Source organism: Cloeon dipterum, chromosome 2, assembly GCF_949628265.1.
Source record: "Cloeon dipterum chromosome 2, ieCloDipt1.1, whole genome shotgun sequence".
NCBI lineage: Eukaryota > Metazoa > Arthropoda > Insecta > Ephemeroptera > Baetidae > Cloeon > Cloeon dipterum.
This window is the reverse complement of record NC_088787.1, coordinates 12,904,513-12,928,463: the sequence shown is the minus strand read 5'-3', so window position 1 is coordinate 12,928,463 and position 23,951 is coordinate 12,904,513. Positions and strand designations below refer to the sequence as shown.

Sequence of the window (23,951 nt, the reverse complement as noted above, 5' to 3'; positions counted from 1 at the left end):
TTTCTCCGAAATTTTAAGGGCTGCCTGGGAAATCCAATTTACAATTTTTAGAGTGTATGAGTGTATTTTAGGCAAAGCTAGAACTGTTACCATTATTTCAGTTCAGATCCATACTTAAAGTGGATCGATCGATACAGCGCGAAAATTGAAATTTTTTAATTGACCAAAATAAATTTTGTTTTATACAATAATAAATTATAATATAAAGGACCCTGATACAGTAAAATTTTCACATTTTCTCCAAAATTTACATCGCTTGGCACATTTTTTTTTGGCAGATTTCGATTCCTCTCATCAAGATTTATCCAACAGTGTTTGAAACATTTTAGGGAAACTCTTTGCTGTGAAATAAAATAGGATTTCAAATAAGGAGACCGTTCTCACCATTTGAAATGCATGTCACTTTTCTCAAAAATTTACAATGCCATACATGCTTCGGTCAATTTTGGCTTCAACTGAAGCCTAAGGGATGAGATCTCGTGCGTTGGCAACAAGGATTTTCTAGGATTTCGCATCATCAATCCTCTTTCAACTGCAAAACGGATTATAATAGTAATAATAACAAAAAAAAAAAAAAAACGATTAAATCTAATGATTGTAGTCATGCAAATCTGATCTTCAGTGCGAAAAGCACGAGCGAGTGTGGAGCGGCAGAGGGCGCCGTCTCGCAAGCAGCGGCGGCAGGGCGGTCGGGAGGTGTGCGAAGCGCTGGAGCAGCGCGGGCTGCACGGCAATGAGCAGTGAGCAGTGTGTGGACGGAGGCCCGGAGGCGCGCACGGCCCGCGACCAGCCAGCCCAGCCGCCCCCGACACGTGCGTTCGCGCGCCATGGCTTTGAAGCGGCTGCTCGGCACCTCGGACGTGCTGCTGGCCGGCGGCGACACGGCCGCCCCACTGGGGGACGTGCTGCCCCCGGAGGCGGCCGCCTACGTGCTTGGCGTGTACGTCGTGTGCGCGCAGCAGTGCGACGAGTTCACCCTGGCGCTCAGCGATTTCTGCGCCAACGCGGCCGCCGACGCGCCGCAAAAGCTGCACGTGCTCGTGCTGTCCATCGAGGAGGACGAGCAGCCCTTCCTCGACAGCGTCCGCGACCTGCCCTGGCCCGCCCTGCCAAGGACTGCCTCTCACAAAAAGGTAATTGAACCACTCTTGAGTTTAATTGAAAGCAAAATTAGATTACTGCATTTTATTACAAAAAATAAGTTGTAAGCTGGTTAGATAGGGCTGTGAAAAAACACGTTTTTTATTCAGGAAATGGTCATCTTTTTTAGACTGGTTTTTATGACAAATTCAGTTAATTTTATACGATTTTAAGTTTGGTTTAAGTGATTAATCGTGCTCAATTAATGATTTGAAGTTCAGAAAAATTAGACGATCGTCTAAATCATGTGATTGTAGCGTTTTTGCCTTTTGTTTCCCCATTTTTACAATTATTGACCCAAAGAACTAAGTCACTCCACTTATCACTTAAAGAGGATTGATGCTGCAAAAGCCTTGAAACTCCTTGTTGCCAACGCACAAACTCATCCCTAGGGATTCAGTTGAAACCAAAATTGATCTAAATTTTTGAGAAAAATGGCTGCAAAGTTAGCATTATTATGCTTTTCAAATGGTGAGGACTGTCTCCTTACTTGAAATCTGATTTTATTTCAAAACAAAGGGTTTCCATAAAAGGTTTCATATATGCTGTTGGACGAGAGGAATCGAAATCTGCCAAGAAAATATGTGCTCAAGCGCTGGAATTTTGGGAGAAAAGTTTAGAAACAAATTATTGTCTTGTATTGAATTTTATCATTATTTCACGCAAAAAAAACAAATTTTGTGGCAATAAGGGGACTTTATAGTAAATATTTTACTCTCAGATTACTCTTGATTTTTTTCTAATATTACTTTTGGTTTTTATAATTATTTTGCTTGCTTTTTAACTTAATCTGATATTGCTCAAACTATTTTTTACTAGTTACTCTCTTCCTGATAGGGAGCAACTCGCGAAAACTCGCATCCCAATTATTACAACACTGAAAACAAATAACGTGTTTCCTTATTAGTTAAAGAATTCCAGTCCAGAACAGGAAAGCTCATATTTGATCATAAACAATAGTTTTTTCTAACCTTGATATTTGCCAAAACACATTTTACCGTTTGAGGTAACGCTAGAATTAAATTTTTGTATTTTATTCTGTACATGTGGGCATAATTGACGTAATTTGCAACGAATTTTAGCTACTTGTTTTGTGGAATCTTAAAAATTTGAAGTCAAGTTTGACGTATGATTTCCTCAGCGCACGGTGAGCATTATGAATTACAAATTTACAGGCCGCGTCATAATCGTAATTTTACGGCGCACTTGACGGAATTTATGAATAGCTCTGGAAAGCTTTTACTGCCGAGCAGCAGGCACATTAGATTAATCTCGCACGCGGTCGAGATTTATGCGAAAATTTGCCAAAAGAACAAGGAGAAGAAGAAGAAGTATCGATTTCGCCACAGACGAAAAAGCACCAACGTTCGCGGCTTTCGGCGGTGAGACGTAAAAAAACACCTTGCCCTTGCCCTGGAATGGACATAAAAGAGAAGAAAACTGCCAACAAAGCAAGATAGCAGAGACACTCTCATTCTACTCACATTAGCTCGTACTCGAATATTTCTTCTCTTTTGCGGCTGTCAAAGGGACTGCTCTCTCAACATTGTTTGCATGCCGGCTTGCCTGGATTCGCTTGCTTTTTGTGCGAATTTCGTAGACGCTGCTGGTTACCAACAGGAAATTCTGGTTGTGCTCTAACCTCCTCAAGGTTCTGCGTTCGCGTAGTCCTGTCACTCTCGCAGTGCCTCGAATAAAGACCAATTTAATTCTAAATACACGCAGCTCCTGTAAACCCCTCAGCCACCCAAATAAACTAATAAAAAATTACAATAATCAGGGTTTAATTATTTTCATTAAAATGCTTATTTTGACAAAAGTGAAAATTCATAATTTAATTTAAATTCTTATGATATTGAGAGATGATCGAGAACGGAAGTTAAACAAACACGGCTGTTGTAGTAGAAAAAACACTGTCCAAAAATCTTGAGCTTTTTAATTAATGCCCAAAATTAACAGTGGTAACTTTTCACCTTGACCTAGGAATCAAATTTGGTGTTAGCTCGATTGGGCTCTGCGAGATAAATTCAAAGCCCACATCTTATTTTTTCAATTCAAAATAATGTTTTCTCCATTAATCCGGGATATGTACAGGTAAGATTTTGAAATAAGTTGAAACATACAAACTAAGTCAGCCAAATTAAAGATGAGATGAGATACTGAGAGGTTTCACATTTCAAAGTGTACCAAAATTGTCCCGTAAAACTAGAAAAATGCATATTTTGTCTAATTGTTTTTAGTAAAGAATGAATTCTGGTGTAAATTGCGAAGAGTGTAATTTACAAAGGCATGACACAAATTTCCAGCTTTTTTGCTACAAACAATTCTAAATCTGTTCGATTCTAATTCTAATTTTGTCAGTGAGTGTTTTTTGTTGATTGGTCGGATCAGGGCTCTTTTTGCTAGAGTACGTGAGGTGAAAAATTCGCGACCAAGCGGGAGGCGGTAGTCGTGCTGCGCATTGTGTATATGTACGTTTCTCGCGAGTGCTGCTGGAGATGGAGAGGTCGTTGATTCGGTTGTTGTCGCTCGGTGCATATTTCATGAGCCGCCACGACCGAGCGGCTGCTGCTCTGGGCCCGATGATGTGGATGCATTAATTTTTCACACGGGTGAAATTGATCGTGCTCAAATTAAAATTCTCGCCGAGGCTGCTACTGCTGCCACTGCTATGGAGAAAGAGATGCTCTCTCGTCGGCACCGCGCTCCTGTTTAAATAGTTTGCTAGAAAATCGATTCAGGTCGTCTGAAAACTCACGCTGCATCTTGGAGATTAAAAATGATCCGCGCACGCAGTGATAGAGTAGCAGCAGCTTCCTCCTGCGAGATGCTATCTTGGAAAAAAAACGATATGGATAAATTATGACGAGAGGAGTCAGCTTTTCTGCTTGCTTTCGAGGGAAGGAAAGCTTTTCCGACGGGATAAAAACTCGCTTTTCAAAACGCAGGACGTTATTTTTATTTTAAGGTTTATATCTCTCATTAAAACAATTTTAAATGAATACTATTGAGATTTAGAATTTCAGGCAAATGCGGCTTACTTAGTTTAAAATTTCTGAGCCAAGAAAAAGATTTACACACATGTGCAGAGATTAAATGAAATTGAAAATAAGTAGAGGTCTCGGCATAGCCGGGAATTTTTGCTCGGTGGCTGGCCATTTTCACCGGCGGCTGGCGCAGCTGACAACATTTCAAACGTGAAGTTTGATAGTACTTTTTTCTCCTGCACTTTTTAATTTTTGACACTTTTCCGTCGGCGGCTGGCGGCTACCCACGTGACCTGGCGCGGCGCAGCGCGGCTGGCTGAGACCTCTAAAATTAAGACATTCAAAATTTCCTATTATTGAATGGACAATTTGTAGGATTGGGAAAATATTAACAGTTTAGGGTGCTATGGTCAAATCAACACTCGTCCAATTTTTCTCATTTAATCTAAAGCTTCTCGGTCAATTCTTGTGGAGTGCAGAAATCACTGGCATTTTTTACAATTCGTTACATTTTTATAATCGTTATAGTATAAATTCAAGAAACAATTTTTCCTGGAAGATTGTTTAAGGAACATTGTGATAAGGGTTTTTGTAAAAGCAACTTTAATGTATCTTAATATGAGCATTTTTTAATTTTCCGATTCTTCTAAATTATATGTGTGGTTCAAAATGAAGATTATTCTATATGGTCAACCTAGAAATACTTTTTCAATCGTTTTAAGAGATTCAATCATTACCTATTGTTCAATTTAATTACAGTTTATTATATAAAAACAATCGAAATGAGCTTAAAATCCAAAACTTTATCGGAAAATTAAATGCATATTTCTGCATTATTTCTTAAGCTCTTTTGTTAAATTAAACCTTACGTGATTTAGATTTTTCTAAGATTGAATTAGCAGACTTGGTCAAAGCTAGCAGATATAAATAATAATTATAATAAAAACCTTTTTTAACTTCGAGGACAGGTCGTTTTTTCTACTTCGTCTCAGCAATTAAAATGTGCTGAAAACTTCGCTGACAAAAGTAATGTCGGCGTTCCAGTTCAAGTGACGCTCGATTCGAAACTCAAAAGGCTTATTCAAATGCATTGATGTAATTTCTGTAATTGCAGTTTGGTGCAAGCAGAAAATTCGCTTGGTTGAACCCTTTTTGTGTTTGCCATAGTAACGGAGTTAGGGAGCGAGAGACGAGGGCAATGTTTATCTCCCTCAAGTCCCAAGTCGGTAGTCCAATTGTGCTCGTTCGCTCACCTGGGTGGGTGGGAAAAGCCGATGGAAAGATGCAGATCTCATTCCCACGCAGCGACGCAGCGTGCCCGTTTTCATTGTGCTCAACGTGCGAGTGCAATCTCGCGAATGGCGCCTCTTGCCGTGTATGATGTTTTATCTCTCCCGCTCTCAAGCGTACACGCTGATAGGAGTAATTAATTTAATCTTATATTTTAACTCACTCATTAGGATTGAAATACTTGGTAAAGAGTGGGTCTCCTAGAACGTTCCTGCGAGCGGCTCTCTCAAATACATAAAAATACAACACGGCTTACATTCATTTTTATCGGGGCAATAAACAGGGGTAGGATTATATTAAAATGTAACGCAATCATCGGAGCAGGAAGGCTTAAAGGAGCTGTAAACTACTGATAACGCAGGATTTTGACTTGAAAAAGAGACAGAGAATGACGTTTTCGATCGGTTCATCTCTTTCGAGGTGGGCTACCCCCTGATAAGCGAACACCTCGCAAAAACGCGTCCCAAAAACATCCAATGGACGCACGGGCCTCAATAGAGGCAACCCAGTCAAGAAAAGGACCAGCACGAGTTCCTGCCCCCGCAAAAGGGTTTTTTCAGAGGTCTCATCAGCCGTGAGATTTAAGGCGGCGGCTGGCGGGTCGGCTTAGCCGAATTTTTGCCCGACGGCTGCGGCTGGCGTGGCTGACAATATTTTAACGCAGAAAGGTTACTTCTGATTTTGATTAGCCATAGTAGAGGTTTCAACCATACTGGGGTCCCTTTTAGAGGATTCAATGAGCTTATTTTAAGTCCAAGTCCAATTATCTTAAATTTAGCATTAGTCCTGTATTTGATTGAATTGTTCGATTTTCCTGCACATTGTGTGTTGGAAAGCACACAATGTTTTAACTTGAAATGTGTAAAATCAGTGTGTCCCTCATTTCTTTAACAAATTTTAATTCAAAATTACATTCTAAATAAAAAATTTCCCACAAAAATAACAATTTTTCTTAAAACTCAAAATTTAATCGTCCTTTTGTATTACTCGAATATCTAATTACAGAGATCGTTGTTCATTAAACGTCGTCGGCTTACAAAAAATGTGGAGCACACAATTGAAACTTTTTAAAATAATTCTCCTTTGCCCAACTCGGACCAATTTGAACACAATGGAAGGGAGGCGCGGTCAGAATAAGTCGCTTGTAATGTAATAATTGCCGTGTCTGGGCTCTGGGCGTCGAGGAATGGTGAAAATTACGGCCTGGGCGCGCCGAAAGTGGGAAAAGTCAGGTGCTAAAAGCATTCCAGCGGTGACGTAAGCCGCGTGTGCACATTACTTGGGTGCTCATCATCGCCATTCGTTCATGAGCATACATCTCTCTCTCTCTCTCTCTCTCTCTCTCTCTCTCTCTCTCTCTCTCTCTCTCTCTCTCTCTCTCTCTCTCTCTCCTCTCTCTCTCTCTCTCTCTCTCTCTCTCTCTCTCTCTCTCTCTCTCTCCGTAACGTGCGCCGTGCCTGGCGAACGTCTGCGATCCGGTGTCGAGGGACGGCGCTCATATTCGAGAGTGCTGACAGAAATGAAAGTGCCCAGTTCGACAGGCCGAGAGACAAAGGATCGCGTTTCCGACGCCAAGCAATCTCTGAAATTGCGCTTTTTTCAAATAAAATCGTATCAAAACGACGCCCTTGATCACGGGCGTCACGGAAAAGCAAATTCTTTTAAGGCGGGACGGATGGAAACCGTTCTCCAGAAAAAAATATGGTTTGACTCACATGTTTGATGCTCAGCAGTTCTATTATGGTTTGAACCTGCAGTTTTGATAAACCAAATAGTTAATAGTTAATCAATTTTTCATATTTTTTGCCTTTACTTACTTTCCTTACTTTTAAAATATATCATTTATTTTTTTTCTTACGGTTTGTTGATGTGTTTATTCAATTCAATTAATTTATTTGTTTGTATTAATATTTTATTGAGTAACACAGTAACAGAAATGTTATAGTTTTGTGTTTTTATTTGAAAATCATCCCGATCTAGTTCATTTGAAAAAATAAACATTTTGAGATTTTTTTCGTTAAGCGTAACTTAAGAATAACTTATGTAATAACAGCAAAAAAATAAATTTAATCTTTTATTTAACTTTTTTAAAATCTAAAAAATTTTTAATTGGCCATTGCAAAAAAATAATATTTTGCAAAATAGTATATTATTTGCTCAAATGTTTTGTGATACCTCGATTCCATTACTTTTAGTACGAATAAGATAGCCAACACTAAATTTCGTCTTCAACTAGCCGGTAAATTTAGATGACATCGTCTTTCAAACGGACAATTAATTAAATTGATCATTGTTAATTCTGCAAAGTAATATATATATATATATATATCATACATGTATTATTTCTACTGTGGTGTGCACAAATTCACAAAATTGTGAGGAAAATGGTGAGAGTGTGCCGTGTGTGTTGGTGTATTCATCCAATTTGTGGCTTCCGTGTGGGCGCCTCTGCCTGTGTTCGCGTCGGGGTCGAGTGGCTGGCTGGCTTATTGACGGGGAGCAAACTAAAGCTGCCCTTGTTTAAATCTATCTGCCGGCGCACATGTTCGAAGGCTCTTTATCAAAATAAACAGACAGAGGCGCACGGCACCGCCCGATCTAATAATTTCTCCGTCCGCCTCGAGCGTCGCTTTATTTGAAAACGCCATTCTGTCAAATTATTTGTTCGTGCGTGCATGCGTGGTTTGTGTGCTTGCTTTGCTTGCCTTGTTTGTGTGTTTATTTTTTTCCTCGTGTCACCTCCACGCCTCCTGAATCAATTTAATTGATATAAATTAGATAATTATTATGATGTGTGACGCTCGCAGCTTTAATTTTAATTATTTTTTCCCAACACACGCATGCACAAAATACTAGACGTATGAGGATAACAGTCTTGAAAAAAAGGATTGCGTTGTGTTTTTGGGCTATCAACACATCCCCGTACTCCCTCTCACTCCTGTTTTCACCCCCTCGAAGCATGGAATCGCGTAAAACCGACGTTGAGCAAGTTGATTTGGTATATTTGCTTGTGTTTGGGAGTTGTTTGGAGGTGGTATGTCCAGAATAAGAACAATAACCATGATGAAAATTAAACTGGAAGTCGATTTCGAATCAATAATGAGCTAATTTCATGTTTCCCAAACAGGCGAAAATCGCAGCGTTTTTACTGACGATTTTTTTCCAAAAATTCCGGAACGCACTCATTAGAAACTTACAGTTTATTAAATAATCAAAATAATTCATCAATCAATAATGGGCTGGTGTAAGAATGGATGCAATTTAATTAGCAACATCACTTCGCATTAAAAACGAAATTCAAGCCAGCACGAGAATCTGACAAACTGCGAAGCTTTCCTCTCATTAGCTTGAGAGACTGAAGTAGGACCTATATAATGGCATTTTGTTTTCAAAGGACTTTGCGTGAAAAGCAATTTGTTCAGTTCGTTTCCGCTTTAAATTAATCCAGTAAAGAGCTCAAACAATGCGAATTAATCATTGAGATGAAAGTTTCCCCTGCAATAAAATCGAATGAGGAAAAACTTTTCTGCAGAGTTGGCTCGCTCGTCTTTTCGATTCCATCTCTGCGGGAAGAAAAGAGATGATCGCAGCCATACCATAAATTTTACCTGCGGCCGCCGTGCAAGAAAACTTGGAGCGTCGTTTTTCGTTTTTTATCACTGCGCGTCGTCCGGAAATATTGACCGTGCGGCCAGAATGCTTTGCGACTTTCTTCCTCGGCCGTGCCTTCTCATTCCACCCTCGTGAGTGTGTGTTGTGTGCGGAAGAGCGGCGCGAGCAGCGAATTTTTGCCCCCTCGCCCAATCTGCAACTCTCCGTCTCGGCGCACACTTTTGTGTAAGCAGCTCACAGTCAGTCGGATTCGGCAGATCTGCTCTGCTCAGCGCCAACTCGTGTATCGAATTTCCATAAAAAGCAAGTGCCGCGGAACAAATTGCATTTTCGTTATTGGCAGCATAGCACTCCGAATTAGCATTTTGTTTGTGACCGGCGGAAGAGCCAGACAATTGTGTCTTTTTATCATGCAAATTTGCGAATGGCTCTACAAAAATAAGTATTATTATTGCGATTGAAGATTTTTATTCATTTTGTGATGTCTCTTTTTAGCAAGGTGATTAATATTTTCCTGGCCGGTCTCTTTAATCAACTCAATTACCTATTCATTCCATTATTAATTGCGAAAATTTATTATTATACCTGCTACGAGAACATAGCGATATTACAATTTGATTAATTGTTTTACCGGAGAAAATTGCGTATGAAAAGCAGCAAATTAGGTCTAAGTGCATGCCATTAATGCAATGACGAGTGTAATAGATTCTGAATTTTAGACTAGATATTTATTCCAATTTAAAAATTCTAGAAGTTGATAAGGGACTGAGTAGAGCCACTTTTTATAAAATTGCTATAAAACGGCCTTTATTTTAAGAGAGCTAAAATGTTTCAATTTAAAATCCAGAATAAACGGCAGCACGAATTTTAATGCACTCTTTGGCGTCAGAGATAAACATGAAATTTGTGTGATACTATCTTTTCCAAAGCGGAAATAAAATACATATATGAGCTAATGGAAGTTTAAATGCTCAAAATTTAATAGCTTGATGTTACATTAAAACATATTTTTTAAACTTTCATTGGTCGTAGTAACAAATATGTTAAATTTTTTTAACAAATTTATGAATTATATTTTATCATTTCCTGAGCTGTGATAAAAATCAGATGAGTTTGACTCAAGCTGTAAAATTACCAGCTAAATGACTGACCCAAATTATTATTGTAAAATTTGTTTCACATAACTTGTGTTTAAATAAAGTGATTGAAAAAATTAAACTTTCATTGCAATAAATCCAAATACCATACAGACAATAACCGTTTTGGCCAGCTGCCCAAAGCAGTCGTATAGAAACAATAAAAAGAAATGAATATTGCATATTAAAAAATCTGGCTAAAAATGAAGCATATTCTATTGAGTTGAATGAAAATTCTCGAAGGCGAATCGATAGTAAAAAGAGATATTCCAATGGAATAATTTTAGTGGTCTCAGCCGCGAGATTTAAGGCGGCGGCTGGCGGGACCGGTTTAGCCGAATTTTTGCCCGGCGGCGGTTAGCCATTTTCACCAACGGCTGGTGCGGCTGACAATATTTTAAACGTGAATTTTGATAGTGCTCAAATGCCCCAAGGGCCAGACTACATTTTTCTCCGGCGCTTTTTAATTTTTGACCCTTTTTCTCCGGTGGCTGGCGTGGCTGGCGCAGCTTAACCACACTCACGGCGGCTGGCGGCTGCCCACGTGACCCGAAATTCGCCGGCTGGCGCAACACAGCGCGGCTGGCTGAGACCTCCATACAATTTGAATTTCAAGTTGGAATTCCTTTCTCAACATTTTTAGATGTAAGAACTCCTGCTCAACATTCTCTAGAGTAAGCATCAGCATAAAACAAGAAGGGTGGAGAAGAAGAGCCAGAAATTGATTTTCCTCCAGATCAGGGATGCGAATGCGAAAAGAGCGTTCCTCCGGTGTGTTTGTCTGATTCACTCACTCGCGGAGTGTGCAAAAATCTAAATTGGAGTACAAAAGGGGGGTTGGCCGGTGGTTCGGTCGGTCCGTCTGCGTTGATGCAGAGGACGAGTATCGATCAGCGTGTGTGTGCGTGCACCGGGGGTGTTTTTCGCCCCTGAAAATCAGCAGTCGCGTCGCGTACACCCTGCTTCGGCTCGGTAGGTCGCTGGGCCGGCTCGATTTCCGCCCTTTTTCGCGCACACTGACTGACTGACTGCTTGCCTGATGGATGGTGTGCGCGTTTGAGCTCTTTCTGGCTATGGCATCTTGTTTTGCCAGCTGCATGCGAGCGAGAAAGGCTTTCGCCCTCTGACAGGCGCGCTCTGCTACTCCGGGGCCGTTGCTTAAGTGTTTTCTTGACAGACTTTGCGATTGCTCTTTTTGTGAATGCGAATCCATTCCTGTCACGACGCATTTGCCGATTTACACAGGAAATTGATTCCTAAAACTGTGTTTCATTGATGAAAGCTGACTCCTTTTCGAGCCATATTCTCAAAGTCGTTGGAATTTATAGAAATTGCAGTTCTTACCTTTTTGCAAAGAGTTGATGTATTAAATAACATGTCTGTAAAGATGCACGTGAATTTGCATTTACATATTGTATTCGTTTTAAGCTTGACATGGAACAGAATTAAACACGAATATCGATTTTTGGACCCCCCCCCCAAGTTTTGAGTTAAAATCATTAAATACAGACGTTTCTTATGTCAGAGATTCTTGAATTATGAACTATGTTCCTGAATGGTCTGATTTTTTGCGTTATTAAGGCACAGGAAATTGGGATTAAGTAAAAAATTCTTGACTTGGCAATATTTTCCCCTCTCTTAAATCTATTCTAAAAATTGCATCAGTTAACATTTGTTAAAGATTTTAATAACTTTTAATGAAAATTTGAGGATTTACGGCGAATTTTCTTAAACAAATAGTGAAGAGCGTTTTGCTTTTTTCAATATCTTCAGGAACAATTTAGTATAATAAAAGAAGTAATGGAAAATAAAACCCGTGATTTCTACTACTTTAGCTGCATTCCGACTGAATATACGTGCTTATTTTTATTTTGAGCAAAAATGACATTTAGTCAAACAATAGATTTTAGGATATAAGTGACGTAACAAATAGCAAAAACAGGCGGAAAACCGATTGACCAGACCTTTGTCTAATCACGATGTGCAATCGTGGGAAAAATAACGATACTTTTCTTTTTCACCAAACATTGGAACAACTAACTGTAACGTTTTTGTTTTATCAATAATCTCGCAACACAATTTTCTCCAAGACCTAATTGATACCACAAAGGAAATTCCCCACTTTGCGGCACAATAAAAACAATTTTAATGCCAGAATTTGCTGCCGACTAGGGTGAACGTCACAAAGCGGAACTAATTTTTGCGCAGCGACCCCACATAAAAAAATGCAAATCTGCATGGCGGCAGCGGGCGCGTAATAAAAATAAGCCTGCCACTCTTTCCTTCCCTTGTTCCTTCTTCTTTTTCATCTCCGGTGCTAATCCCGCGGCCCTTTGTGCGTGTGAAAGAGCGAAAGAAGCAGCATGCGAATTTCTGGGCGCGAGCAGCACGGTTTATCGCGCGAAACTCGGCCGTTTCGCTCTTGGCGCGCGCGGATTTCCTTTGTGGCCCATTGTTGCGGCGTCTCGAGAAAGAAATCACGAGCGCCGCACTTTTCCTTTGAACTCGGCTTTGCGCCAGCGTCTTTGCCCGTCGAGATCTTGAGAGTTGGTTCTCACCTGGGCCCGGCCAGCAACGGCAGCAACACCGCGGCTTATGGCACCTCGTCACGAACTCTAATTAATGCATGCGCTCACGGTGCGTGATTCTTTTTAATTCGGCGTCCACGGGAGGCACCCCACAAAATTGGACTCCAGATCTTACTGTTAAGGTGCGGTGCGTAGCGTACACAATATCAGTCTAGAATTTACTCCCTGGGGAGTTTTTGTCACACGAACTGTTGAAATTTATTATACAGACATGAAACTGGCGTGATTGTGGGAATTGTTTTCAAGAGTGGAAATACATTGAATTATTTTTAATTAAATAAGCTTAGAAGGGGCTGGGACATTTTGATAAAAGTCGATTGACTTCGGTCAGGTCGGTCTTTGGAATTAAAGAAGGAATTCCATTCTAATAGCAAACAGACCAACTTGATTTTGCTTCGAACTCGGACTTATTTTCTTATTTGAGACAAAAACTGGGTGGAATTTTTATGTTGTAGTTTATTTTATTAATTCAGAATTTAACCAGCAACGCTGTCTAATAGATATTATCTTTGAACAGAAGAAAGTTGTATTGGAATAAGGACACAGCATTTTATTTTATTTTAAAATTACCAGTCTTGTTAAAAAATTCAAGATCCATTTTTAGAAATTATACAGGGAGAAACTTATTGCTCTTGGAAAAACTATTGAGCTATTATTTGTTTTTAAAATTAACACATTGTTTTGCAATTTCAATCACGCAAACTTCATACAGGGAATGAATTCCCGAAATGATTTTTCTATTTTTGGAAAAAATGTAGCAAAAAATAATAAATAATTGCAGAACGGACGGATATTAAATAAAAATATGCTTGGTGCGTTGGCAAAAAAGCGATCTCCATTATTTCTCGAAAGCTGAAAATATTTTTTTATCCATTCGTGTCTACTTTGTGCTTTGGATGTAGTTTACCAACACTCTAATCAATTTGGGCTATTGAAAAAAGTGTGCAAGCAAAATTTCAGCTGAATTGCGTAAAAACTGTATTTTTTTAAATCAATTGTGAATTTAGGGCATTTTCTAAAAATCTCTAAAAATCACTATAACCATCAAAATGAAAATTTTCCACCACTGTACTTGGCTCATATTAGGAAAGGCTTCACGAATCAATTGGTTTCGTTAAATCGTCTAACCTTAAGTGTTCCCTTTTGTTAAATAGAAGTGTCTTTTTCAACTATTTGCATAACTTTATCTAAAATTACATCTCGTTTTTACAGTGGAAATACTTGAGAATAAGAACTTAAAAATAGATCTTTTCGCTCCCCATTTGCTCTATTTTTGTTGTTCTTAGCTTTTTAATCAGTTTAACATTGCGAGCAAACACGTTGGTGCGATATAATTAATAAACCGTGTAAACAAATGTGTTGCGCAAAGCGATCCATATGCGACGAGTATGAGCCTGGAACCGATGAGAGGGCAGAGTACATAGTACCCACATTATGCGCCGAGCGTGTCGTGTTGGCGTAGTTCTCTAATTAAGCGTAATCTGCATTGAATGGGGCGGCTGCTCCTTTCGGGCCCGTCGTTGCCATGGCAACCGGCGCGAAATTTATATCGCACTCGCACGCGGCAGCCCCTCGTCCCCGCAGGTGCATTACAATGTCAAGTGCCCCCAGCGAAACGGAGAAACAGAGCGGCAGAGTGAGTGCAGAGCAATTAATGCCAGGCACGGGCAAAGGGGCGACAGAGGGACAGAAGAGGGAAATTGTTGCGAAACTCACACGCAGGTGCGAAAATCTGAAATTTTTGTTAAAGATGCATATGACACACACGAAAATCAGACCTTTTCCTGTGATGCTGGATACAAATTATTTCTGAGGAACGAAAATAATAAAAAATAGTATCAAATTTTCTTTGTGAGCGATTAGTTTTATCGTTAAAACTCTACAGTCATGTAGCAAAAACGTTTTGAATTGAGTTTTTCAGATAGCATTTGGTCTTCAAATTGCTATCCAACGATAAATAAAATGCTCTATATCAGAAAATATCTACCAACTTTGAAGAAAAATCGCCGATGTCAGACAAAATTGGCAACTGCGGAGGGTGCTTCACTGTCTGTCTGTTTCGCTTTGGACCTATCATGTTGTTCTTGGCGAGTTTGCATTAGCATTACAATTTTCCCATTCAAAGGCAGTTGTTTCTTGCCGTTAACCATCAAAGCTGAATGATCTCTCTCAGCAAAATCATTAAAAAGGAAATGATATATTTCAGAAATTGACAAATCTAAAGATACGGCAGATGTGAAGAATCTTGAACATGTGCGAAATACATTTGCAGAATATTACTGAAATTCGTCATATTTTAATGAATGCAGCATTAAGTATAAAATAAAACAATCTCCCCGTGAAATTCGATTTCTCGATCTAATAGTGAGAAATTTTTTTAGACAAGCGGTGTCTCTAAATACTTACTTTTGGCAGTCGGAACTCTTTTCCAGATTAATCTTCAGTATTATACTCGCATCCAGCCTGTTGGCTCGCATTGTTAAAGCATTTTAAGGAGTATCCGGAGTATCAAAGCAAATGGGAAGTATTTGAGCAGTTCGGGGATCGTAACACTGGCTGCCCAATGTCAGAGATGGCAAAAGGTGGTTAATTTAGTGACTCGAAATGCTTAAATAGCTAAACGGGCTGGTAGGATGCGCCACTTGCTGGTTTTCGCACCTTTCCAACGGCTTTAGGGGCAAATGTCTGGCGTTTCAATAAAAAGACCTCGGCCCAAGCTCCTCTGATGCGGCCACTCGGGCCCCATGTTCCATGTTATTCGCTCGGCGGTATTAATTGGGAGCAGGAGTTAAAAAAATTATCGTCTTTTAAGGCAAAATGTGAGAAATTTTCATTTGGTTTGGGTCTGGAAAACGTTTTTAATTTGATAAACGCGATTGAAGCTCTTTGCTTGCCATTAATGGTAAAAAACCCTTTTAAATACATTTTTAAATTATATTTTACGGGACCCAGTACAAAGCTAACCAGAATAGTTTGCGCAGGCATCGCAGACAAAGCGAGGTGAATCAGCAGGCAAATATCCGTGCGTCGGAGGCCGTAATGAAGTTCCGTTCTCTGTGCATGACAGGCCGTGTAGCATAGCTTACAAAAGCACCCTCTTTGCTTGCCTTCGTATCGCGCATAGGCTCCATTATTTTCAATTAGCCCCGCACGTCTGTGTACGCAGGCGAACGCAAGTGAGAGTACGACATGCGTATGCACCTGTGCGGCGGCGGATCCGCCCCTGCGTCCCGTGAATCTCATTAATTCCGAACAAAAACGACCGGGGGAGGACGACGTGCAATATTTTTCTTACGCGGAGCTGGCTTTATCGCTCTGCGCATGCAAACAGCGGCCACCGGGAAAGGAAGGAAGACGCGCTCGCTCGCTCCTCGCTCGTTCACTTTTGCCTCGCGACGCGCTGAAAAGAGGCCTCCGCGACGGAATATTAAAATTTTCGCCCTGCTTTTAACACGAAACTTTGCTGGCGCGGTAGAAGTCCCTCCTCGCGGCCAAAATTGTGCAATCGGGGAGGGTTCCTTTTTGAATAAATGAGGCAGACCTCTTGAAATGCTGTAAGAGGGAGAGTGTTTTGATTTTTCATCACAGTGGAATATGGTTAACAAGTTTCTGCAATCACAAAACACTCGATATCGAGGGATTTATTCATATTTTAAAATTTCCCCCATACAAAAAATATAGCTTTAGTACTACCAGAATAAGGAGTAGCAAAAACTAAACTGTAATACCTTGTGAAATGTTGGATTTAATCAAATATTCATTGAATCTAGCATCAATTTAACTCACCAATGTGAAATTATTGAATTAAGTTAAAATCTAGATTTTTCAGATTTTTCCGACTTTCTCTGAATATGAAACGGTATTGCCATTCTCTTGTGGATGATTCCAATTTCTCTCATCGCGATTTTCAGTGTGCATATCGTTTGAAAATCATTTCTCTGGAAATTATTTGCAACGGCAATCTGAGAAAATTCAAGCTCGACCTCAAATGTTCTTAATTTTTAAAGGGTAAAATTTAACAGTATGAAAGCAAAAATGCTTTTCCTGAATTACGCTGTATCATATATCACTTTAAAAAGCACGGAGTCAAACACAATCATGCAAATATTATCTTCCAATTAATACATCACTTAATTCAACGAAATTCGAAGTATTTTTATACAATTATGGTGAATGATAACAGGGTACTAATTTGAATACGTCAATAAAAGTTCTCTTTAAAATCGCACCGGATTGATTTTTACTTTAATTACTTAACGTTCGTAGGAAAAGAGAAAAGACAAAGTCAGTTTTTCTTTAAGCCGATGTTGGCCGCAACAGGGAAAAGGAGCAGCGCATTTGAGAGACTCTTAAGGAGCAAAGTTAGTAACAACAGACTCCACCCTGGAAAGAAAGGCGGATTGTGTGTTCTGAGTGGAAAAAGAAATAAACATTATCATACATAATAAGAAGCTTGCACGCACGCTAGCAAATTGATTCAGGCTGAAAAGCTTTTTGTGCCGGCCACAAATGAACTTAAGAGACGAACATGACAAATTTTTGTCCCTGTTCAAACTTTTTTGCCTGCCATTGGACATGCAGTAGTTTCTATTTAAATTTATATTTTGCACCGAAAAAAGAGCAAACAAATAAATATTCCACTTAAACGAACAAAATTTACTCTCTTTTGTAGGAGGCTCAAGATTTTATTTCACTCTGAGAAATAGCTTCAAAATAAAGGTTGGATTTTTGGCCTCGTGATTTTTTTGTCGCATAGGAAATAAAAGTAGCGGATATTTACAAAATTTCATCACTCTTTCTCTCTTTGATTTTGCTCATCAAAATGAGATCAGAGGATCGTCATCAACGGTTGGTGATTCAGAATCCTTTATGCAATGTTGACTCTTGTGGTATGGTATACTGCTGAGGGGCTGAAATAGCTGGCTGCATTTTAAAGTTAATATGTTTCTTCCGATATTTACTTAGTTGCCCATCCTGATGCAAACAAAAAAAAACACTCAAAACATACACAGACATTTCTAAAATTTTGCTACTTTTAAAAATTAAATTCCCTGGAAGGCGTGATTTTCTTTCTGCGCACAAACTTGCCTTTCCAACGTCAAAAAATTGGAAACTCGTTTCCTTTTTTTCCAATTTCCACTCACGGCCGAAGGGCACAAGTCTGGCGGCAATAAATTACGCCAGTCTATATATCGACACAGGCAGGGCCAGTTTTAATACACCCCAGAGGATTTTGTTTCGCACCGAACTAGGGGCGCACAGTCGCAATTCCTTACCCAATGCACCTATACACACACATACATGTGTGGGTGTAAAAGTGAACATACGCAACCCTCGCCGCACTCGCACACAAACACACGAATCCGCTGGCTCACTCCCACCCCCCGGCACGCGCACTTGCTTTTCCAGAATGCAATTTATTCCGGTGGCAATTTTAACCCCCATAAGTTGGCCCGCCACCCAAGTGCTGCCTCCGCAGCCGCCGCCGCTGCGCCGTTTAGAGCCACCCCGAGCGAGCAACCCTCGGATCGCGCGGCTGCAATTTCGGGGCGAAACAAACTTTTGCTTTCTGATCCCTTAAGAAGGGCTCGCGCTGCGGAACAGCGAGCATCCAACACCGCCAACTGCCCTCTTTAGACTTTAGAGAGGGTGCGGGGTGGCCAGTTCCACCTCCAGCCGCCGGAATCGAAGGATGCACTACAAAAGTAGTGGTGTTCTTGTTTTTAGGAATAGGAGGCAATGTTTGCAAACATAAATCAATGCTGTTTGAAAAAAAATATGTTTTAAAAACATTTATTATTTACTAGAGGTCTCAGCCAGCCGCACGCCAGCCACCGGTGAAAAAAGGGTCAAAAATTAAGAAATGCAGGAGAAAAAATGCCTTGCCGCCTTTCGGGCCACTAAGCACTATCAAACTTCACGTTTAAAATAATTGTCAGTCCCGTCAGCCGCCGCTTTAAGTCTCGCGGCCGAGACCTCTAATTAATATTTAAAATAACGCAAATAATTTATTAAAATTTTTTAAAATATATACTTTTTTATTAATTGCTTAAGTGTCCTTTAAAATGATGCGATGCTCTCCATTACACGTCCAAAATGTAATACATCTTAGCTACTAACTGAACTAGTTTGAAAAGCAGTAAAATTTGTAAAGCCTGCCATCTGTGCTCTGGTTTTCATCGTTATGTATTAAATGCGAAAAAATCATATAAAAATCCTGTAATATACACTCTGCTGAATTACTCCCTTGCACAGAGCCTAAGGGCTGCCGCTCAACGAGCTTTTTAATTTGAATTGTGGCAATTCCCTCAGGCGCGTCGAGATTACGCAGGTGGAAATGCGCGTGTCCGAAAAGCCCGAGGGCTAAATTGCTCCATCACGCCTAATTGCAGCGGCTCGGCACATAATCGCTGTGCTCGTTTTTCATCCCTTAACAAGGCTTACCTCGCCATCAACAAACCACCTTAATAAAAATGCCATCTCACTGTGTCTTTTGAGCGAGAATTCTTCGTAGAAAGAGCAGGGAAAAAGGGTTGGATCGATACAGGTCTGGGAAAAATGTGTCACGCTCCTATTGTGGAATTTTTAGAGCGGAAATTTAGAACTCAAAATGTAGCGTACATTTTTCTGCTTTAAGTTCAAGAGGCCATTATTTTAATCGCAGTTTTATTTTCAGGCAGCAAGGCCAAACGTCAAAAAATATTTATTCAAAACTAACAAGGAGAAAGTTCGATGATGCTCCTGCCTTATTTCGAAATTTGCAAAAATGTGTTAAAAAACATTTGTCTCTTTTGCTCAAGCTGCTTCAAATAAAAAATCGCAAACAAAATTAGACTTTTCCAGCAAATTTCCCCAAAAATTTTGCTTTTTCTCTTTTCTTGTTTTTCCAGTTGCTAAATGATAATGACTTTGAGGCAAGACCGTCCTCTGCAAAAGTGGTGGAGAGCAGAGTTGGGTATCTGTTTGCAAACTATAGCACCGTTCGCGCCGCCTGCGTGCGCTTTTATTGAGCTGTTTGCGCAGCTGTGCTAAAATTCGCACTTTGCAACCCAAGACAAACAAAAAGCGGCAGATTCAGCGTGAATTCTTCGCCGCCGGTTTATTTCCTCCGCTCGGGGCAATTTGTACACGATGCATTTAATGCGCTCTCTTTTTGCTGCCATCGATTTTTCCCGCCCTCCGGACTCCTCTAAGCGTGGGGTGAACATTCCTGCGTTTTGCAGAAAAAGACACTAAACAATGAATGTATATTTGTTTTATAAGGAGAAACTTTCTTTGTTGCCACGCAAAAGGAAGATATAATAAAACTTTAATAACTGCGTGTTGCTTGCAAAAATTTGTAATCAACTTTTGTTGATCCGCTAAAATGGAGCTGTGACCTTATCAAAATTTTACGAGGAAGGATCTAAATAAAATGACACCCTCTTTGGCAAGTGGTCTTCAGATCTTGATGAAATTCGGTGGAGATGTTGCCCTCGAGAGTGAATTCATTAAGTCTAAATTTTATTTTTATTCAAGGTCTCATAGAAGTGTGAGTTAAAGGTAAATTTCGTAATTTTATTCAGGCAACTATATATATAGTTTAAAAGCTTGAAAAATTGGAAGTCGTTGCTTATATGGGTATACTATTCTACATTTATAAAATTATTCAGCTATTCAAAGAAGTTTCGTTCATTTATTCCTGTGGACCTATGCAGACCTATGATGATTTCACATTTAGGGCAATTTTAACTTACATAATTATGGTTTAAAACTTACTGAAAAAGTTGGATCATAATTTAGAGCAACTTTATTTTCAACAGCCACAAAATCAATGTGAGTGCGGACAGTTAAATTAATTATGAACACAGTGGCAAACGAAATACAAATCAGGGCGATCTTACCATCTGAAAAAACATTTGTAATGTAATTCTAAGAAAAAGAATGTTGCTTTGTTTAATTATTGAAAAAATGCAGACTAAAATTAGATGGAATCAGATTAAATCAAGCTACATAGCTTTGATTACTATCTCCAAAATTATCAAAACTAGGTGCGTGAAGAAAGGAAAACAATTTTTTAAGACAATCTATGGCCAATTCAATGGTAATAATATTTACCGAGTTAAAAATTAATCACAAAATTCCATCTGGGAGAGAAATTTTGTTGATGTTGTTTTGACCAGAAAAATTGTTGTTGCAGATGCGTCTTTTGCGGCGGCTGCGAGTGAAAGGGAGCGCCCCGAGTTTGGCGTTGCTGGAAATGCCGTCGACTAGACTAATCACCTCAGCGGCGCGGGAAAAGCTGACCCAGCAGCCGGAAAACTTTCCCTGGCACTCGAGGCCTCTAAAGGAAGCCCTCAAGGACGTCGAGCTGTCCAGCAACGAAGATAAACCCAGGAGGTACCACGACCTCAAGGGCTACAAGGGTTTCTACTTTTCCGCAAACTGGGTAAGCTAATTAATGCTATTATACTTTTTTCGGCTAATGTGGCTATATTAATATTCATACAAAGGCTTTGAAAAAAGGTTAATCAACTGGATTTTTTTTAATTTATATAATGCCTTTTCTTGAGACATTTCAAATTTACAACCTTGGCTTTTGAAACCGCTTAAAAAACCCCGAAAGATTCTTTTCGTGGCATTTCGTTGCATGCAGACATACGAAGTGTATATACTTTATAATTTTTCCCCCTTCGATGAATAAACAATTTTTCCGTCGAATGGGAAACGGCATGAATAAGGTATGAGCTGATATATTCACTTTTTGCCACGCAGTGTCCTCCGTGCAAGGCGTTCACCCCGCAGCTAGTCGAGACATATCACAAGATTCGAGCCAAGGGACACCAGTTTGACGTCATTTTTGTCAGCTCAGATAGGCAAGAAAAATTAATGCCAGCCCACCCATTGTGATTAAAAAAAATCCTTTTCTCATCAGGAGCGAGAGTTCCTTCGAGCAGTACCGTTGCACCATGCCCTGGCTGGCCGTGCCCTTTGAGCTGGGCGACCTGAGGAAGGAGCTGGCCGCCACCTTCGACGTCCAGGGCATTCCTTCGCTGGTGGTGGTCGACCCTGATGACAGGGTCGTCACCGACGAGGGACGCCAGGAAGTTTGTGATGATCCCTTAGGAAAGGTGAATTTATTGATGTTACACGATGTAATTCTTACACACATTTAATCTTAAAAACTGACAGTATCATCAAGATGGTAAATTAAATTAAATGTTTATAATTTTTGTTTAATTGGAAAAAAATCATAATTTTTAAGAAAACTTTTTACAAAAAAGTTATTTTGACTTTGTTTTTTTTCGAAATAATTTTTTAAAGAGTTTAAAAGAATACATCAAAACTTTTTCAAACGGAACAATATATGTGTGTGTATATATTGCCAGGAAATATGTATTTAATTTATTCAGTATAGAGTTTAATAAGCATAATAAGCAAACAAAATGAGTGTGTAAAGGCTCAAAGTTAAATTCTGGATTATTACAAAACCCTTTTTCTCTGGGGGTTTTTAAATTTATTTGGTTGATTGATAAAGCGTCTCTGTAACATAGTATAAAAATTATTCAAATAAATTTTCAGTACTTTCCATGGCACGAACGACGGATTTACCCCCTAACGGAGAGAACCATGTTGAGAATGCATGACAGGCCGGCCGTGATTTTCTTAGTTGGTGAGTGAGCATGTTAATAAAACTTTCTTGACGGCTGTGAACTTAACGTTCACTTCTCACGATCATCGTGTTTATGAATGCGTCAACTTTCAATTTCAGAAAGTGAAGATGAGCTGACGTTTGCCGAAGGTGCTTTAATGCCAACGGCTCAGAAGTACTGGAACTCGTTGAGGGGAAACAAATCAGAATCTGCTGACGATGAGGTGGAGAACGAGTTGCAATTCTTCATTGGAAGCGATGTATGTCTTAATTTTCTATTTCAAGCATTGGTGTTCCTAAATTTTTGTTAGTTCTAGAAAAAACTAAATCTTAGTATATGCATTAACTATGAATTCGCGTCTCTTTAAAATTATCATCAACACTGCTGTAACTTGTTTAATTTTTGAGGCATTTATTAGATCTATTGTTATTTTATGCACAGTACAGGGTTAAATATTAAAGACAGAAATTGTTTTTCAAACTGAAACCAAGCAAAAAATCAAATAAAAAATATATTACCTGACAAATAGTTTAAAACAAACCAATCGATAAGATTCCTCAAGTCAGATTCTTTACTAAAAATAAAATCTTTACTTTTGAAACAACCTATATGGCACAAAAACAAAATTCTGATTTTTTTTCCAGTCGGACACGACAGACACAGTGCGAGAATTTGCTGGGCTGGACGACTGGGTGCCGCTGCTAGTGGTGCTGGAGGTGTTTAACCAGAGGGTAGCCACCCTGGGCGAGGGGGTGGAGGTGAATGGCGAGAGCACGAGCCACTTCGTTGGCCAGTACCTGAGCGGCGAGCTGCAGTGGACAGAGCTGGCGGCGCAGACAGAAGAGTCGCTGGTGATCGAGAAGAGCGCCGCTGGTGCCGCCACCGAGGGAAAATAGAACGAAAAATGCGGACAAACGAACATTCACCCACCTTCCTAGTCTTCAGTGAATCTTTGAGCAGGAGAATCGCCACGGGTTTCCCCTTTGAACTGCCATTTTTTCAGCATTTACAAATTTCGGAGCGAAACAAAATTTTCTACACCTATTTTGAAAGCCGTTTTATTTTATTTTTATTTATTTCCCCCACAATGTTCGCTTGCTCAAAACGCCAGGATTTTGTATGTAATGAAATCAAATGGAAAAGTCTGATGATTGGCTGACATTTAAGTTCTGAAAATTATATTATTGGCGTTAAACTACATATATTGATCATTAATTATTAATAATTAATATAACTAGATGAATGCAATAGCTGACAACTGTGACGAAAGTTCGTGTAACTTTTACATGTCCAAATAGAAATCTTGTCTAGAATTTTGATGAATTTGCGGATCTACACGTACACACGTAAACTCACCATCAACAAAACCAAAATAATTGTATCCAATGCATGTGACTTAAAAGATTTTACTTGTATAAAAATAGAAATTGCGAAGAAGGAAAATTGGTAATCAAACTTTGTATCCAGCTTTTATCGACGATTTGTTTCAAAATAAACGTTTAAAAAATTTTGTTGCTTAAGCAATCTGTTTCAATTCAAAGCTCACCTGGGCAGGTAGAAAAAATA

The 23,951-nt window shown here is 39.5% G+C and overlaps 1 protein-coding gene across 1 annotated transcript; it reads left to right on the top strand.

The window, feature by feature from the left end:
• Positions 1-727: 727 nt before the first annotated feature.
• LOC135935426 (nucleoredoxin-like) lies at positions 728-23,905 on the top strand. Its single transcript, XM_065477717.1, has 7 exons — positions 728-1,133; positions 20,933-21,181; positions 21,508-21,608; positions 21,668-21,863; positions 22,315-22,405; positions 22,505-22,644; positions 23,030-23,905. Exons 1-7 carry the CDS (start codon positions 828-830, stop codon positions 23,279-23,281), a joined length of 1,335 nt encoding a protein of 444 aa, XP_065333789.1. The 5' UTR covers positions 728-827; the 3' UTR covers positions 23,282-23,905.
• The last annotated feature ends 46 nt before the right edge of the window (positions 23,906-23,951 follow it).

Excerpts from the sequence above, each read along its gene's own strand:
- LOC135935426 (XM_065477717.1), top strand. The coding sequence starts at position 828 with ATGGCTTTGAAGCGGCTGCTCGGCACCTCGGACGTGCTGCTGGCCGGC. Across the intron at positions 21,864-22,314 it reads GTGATGATCCCTTAGGAAAG|TACTTTCCATGGCACGAACG; the intron begins GTGAATTTATTG and ends ATAAATTTTCAG. Across the intron at positions 22,406-22,504 it reads GGCCGTGATTTTCTTAGTTG|AAAGTGAAGATGAGCTGACG; the intron begins GTGAGTGAGCAT and ends TTTCAATTTCAG.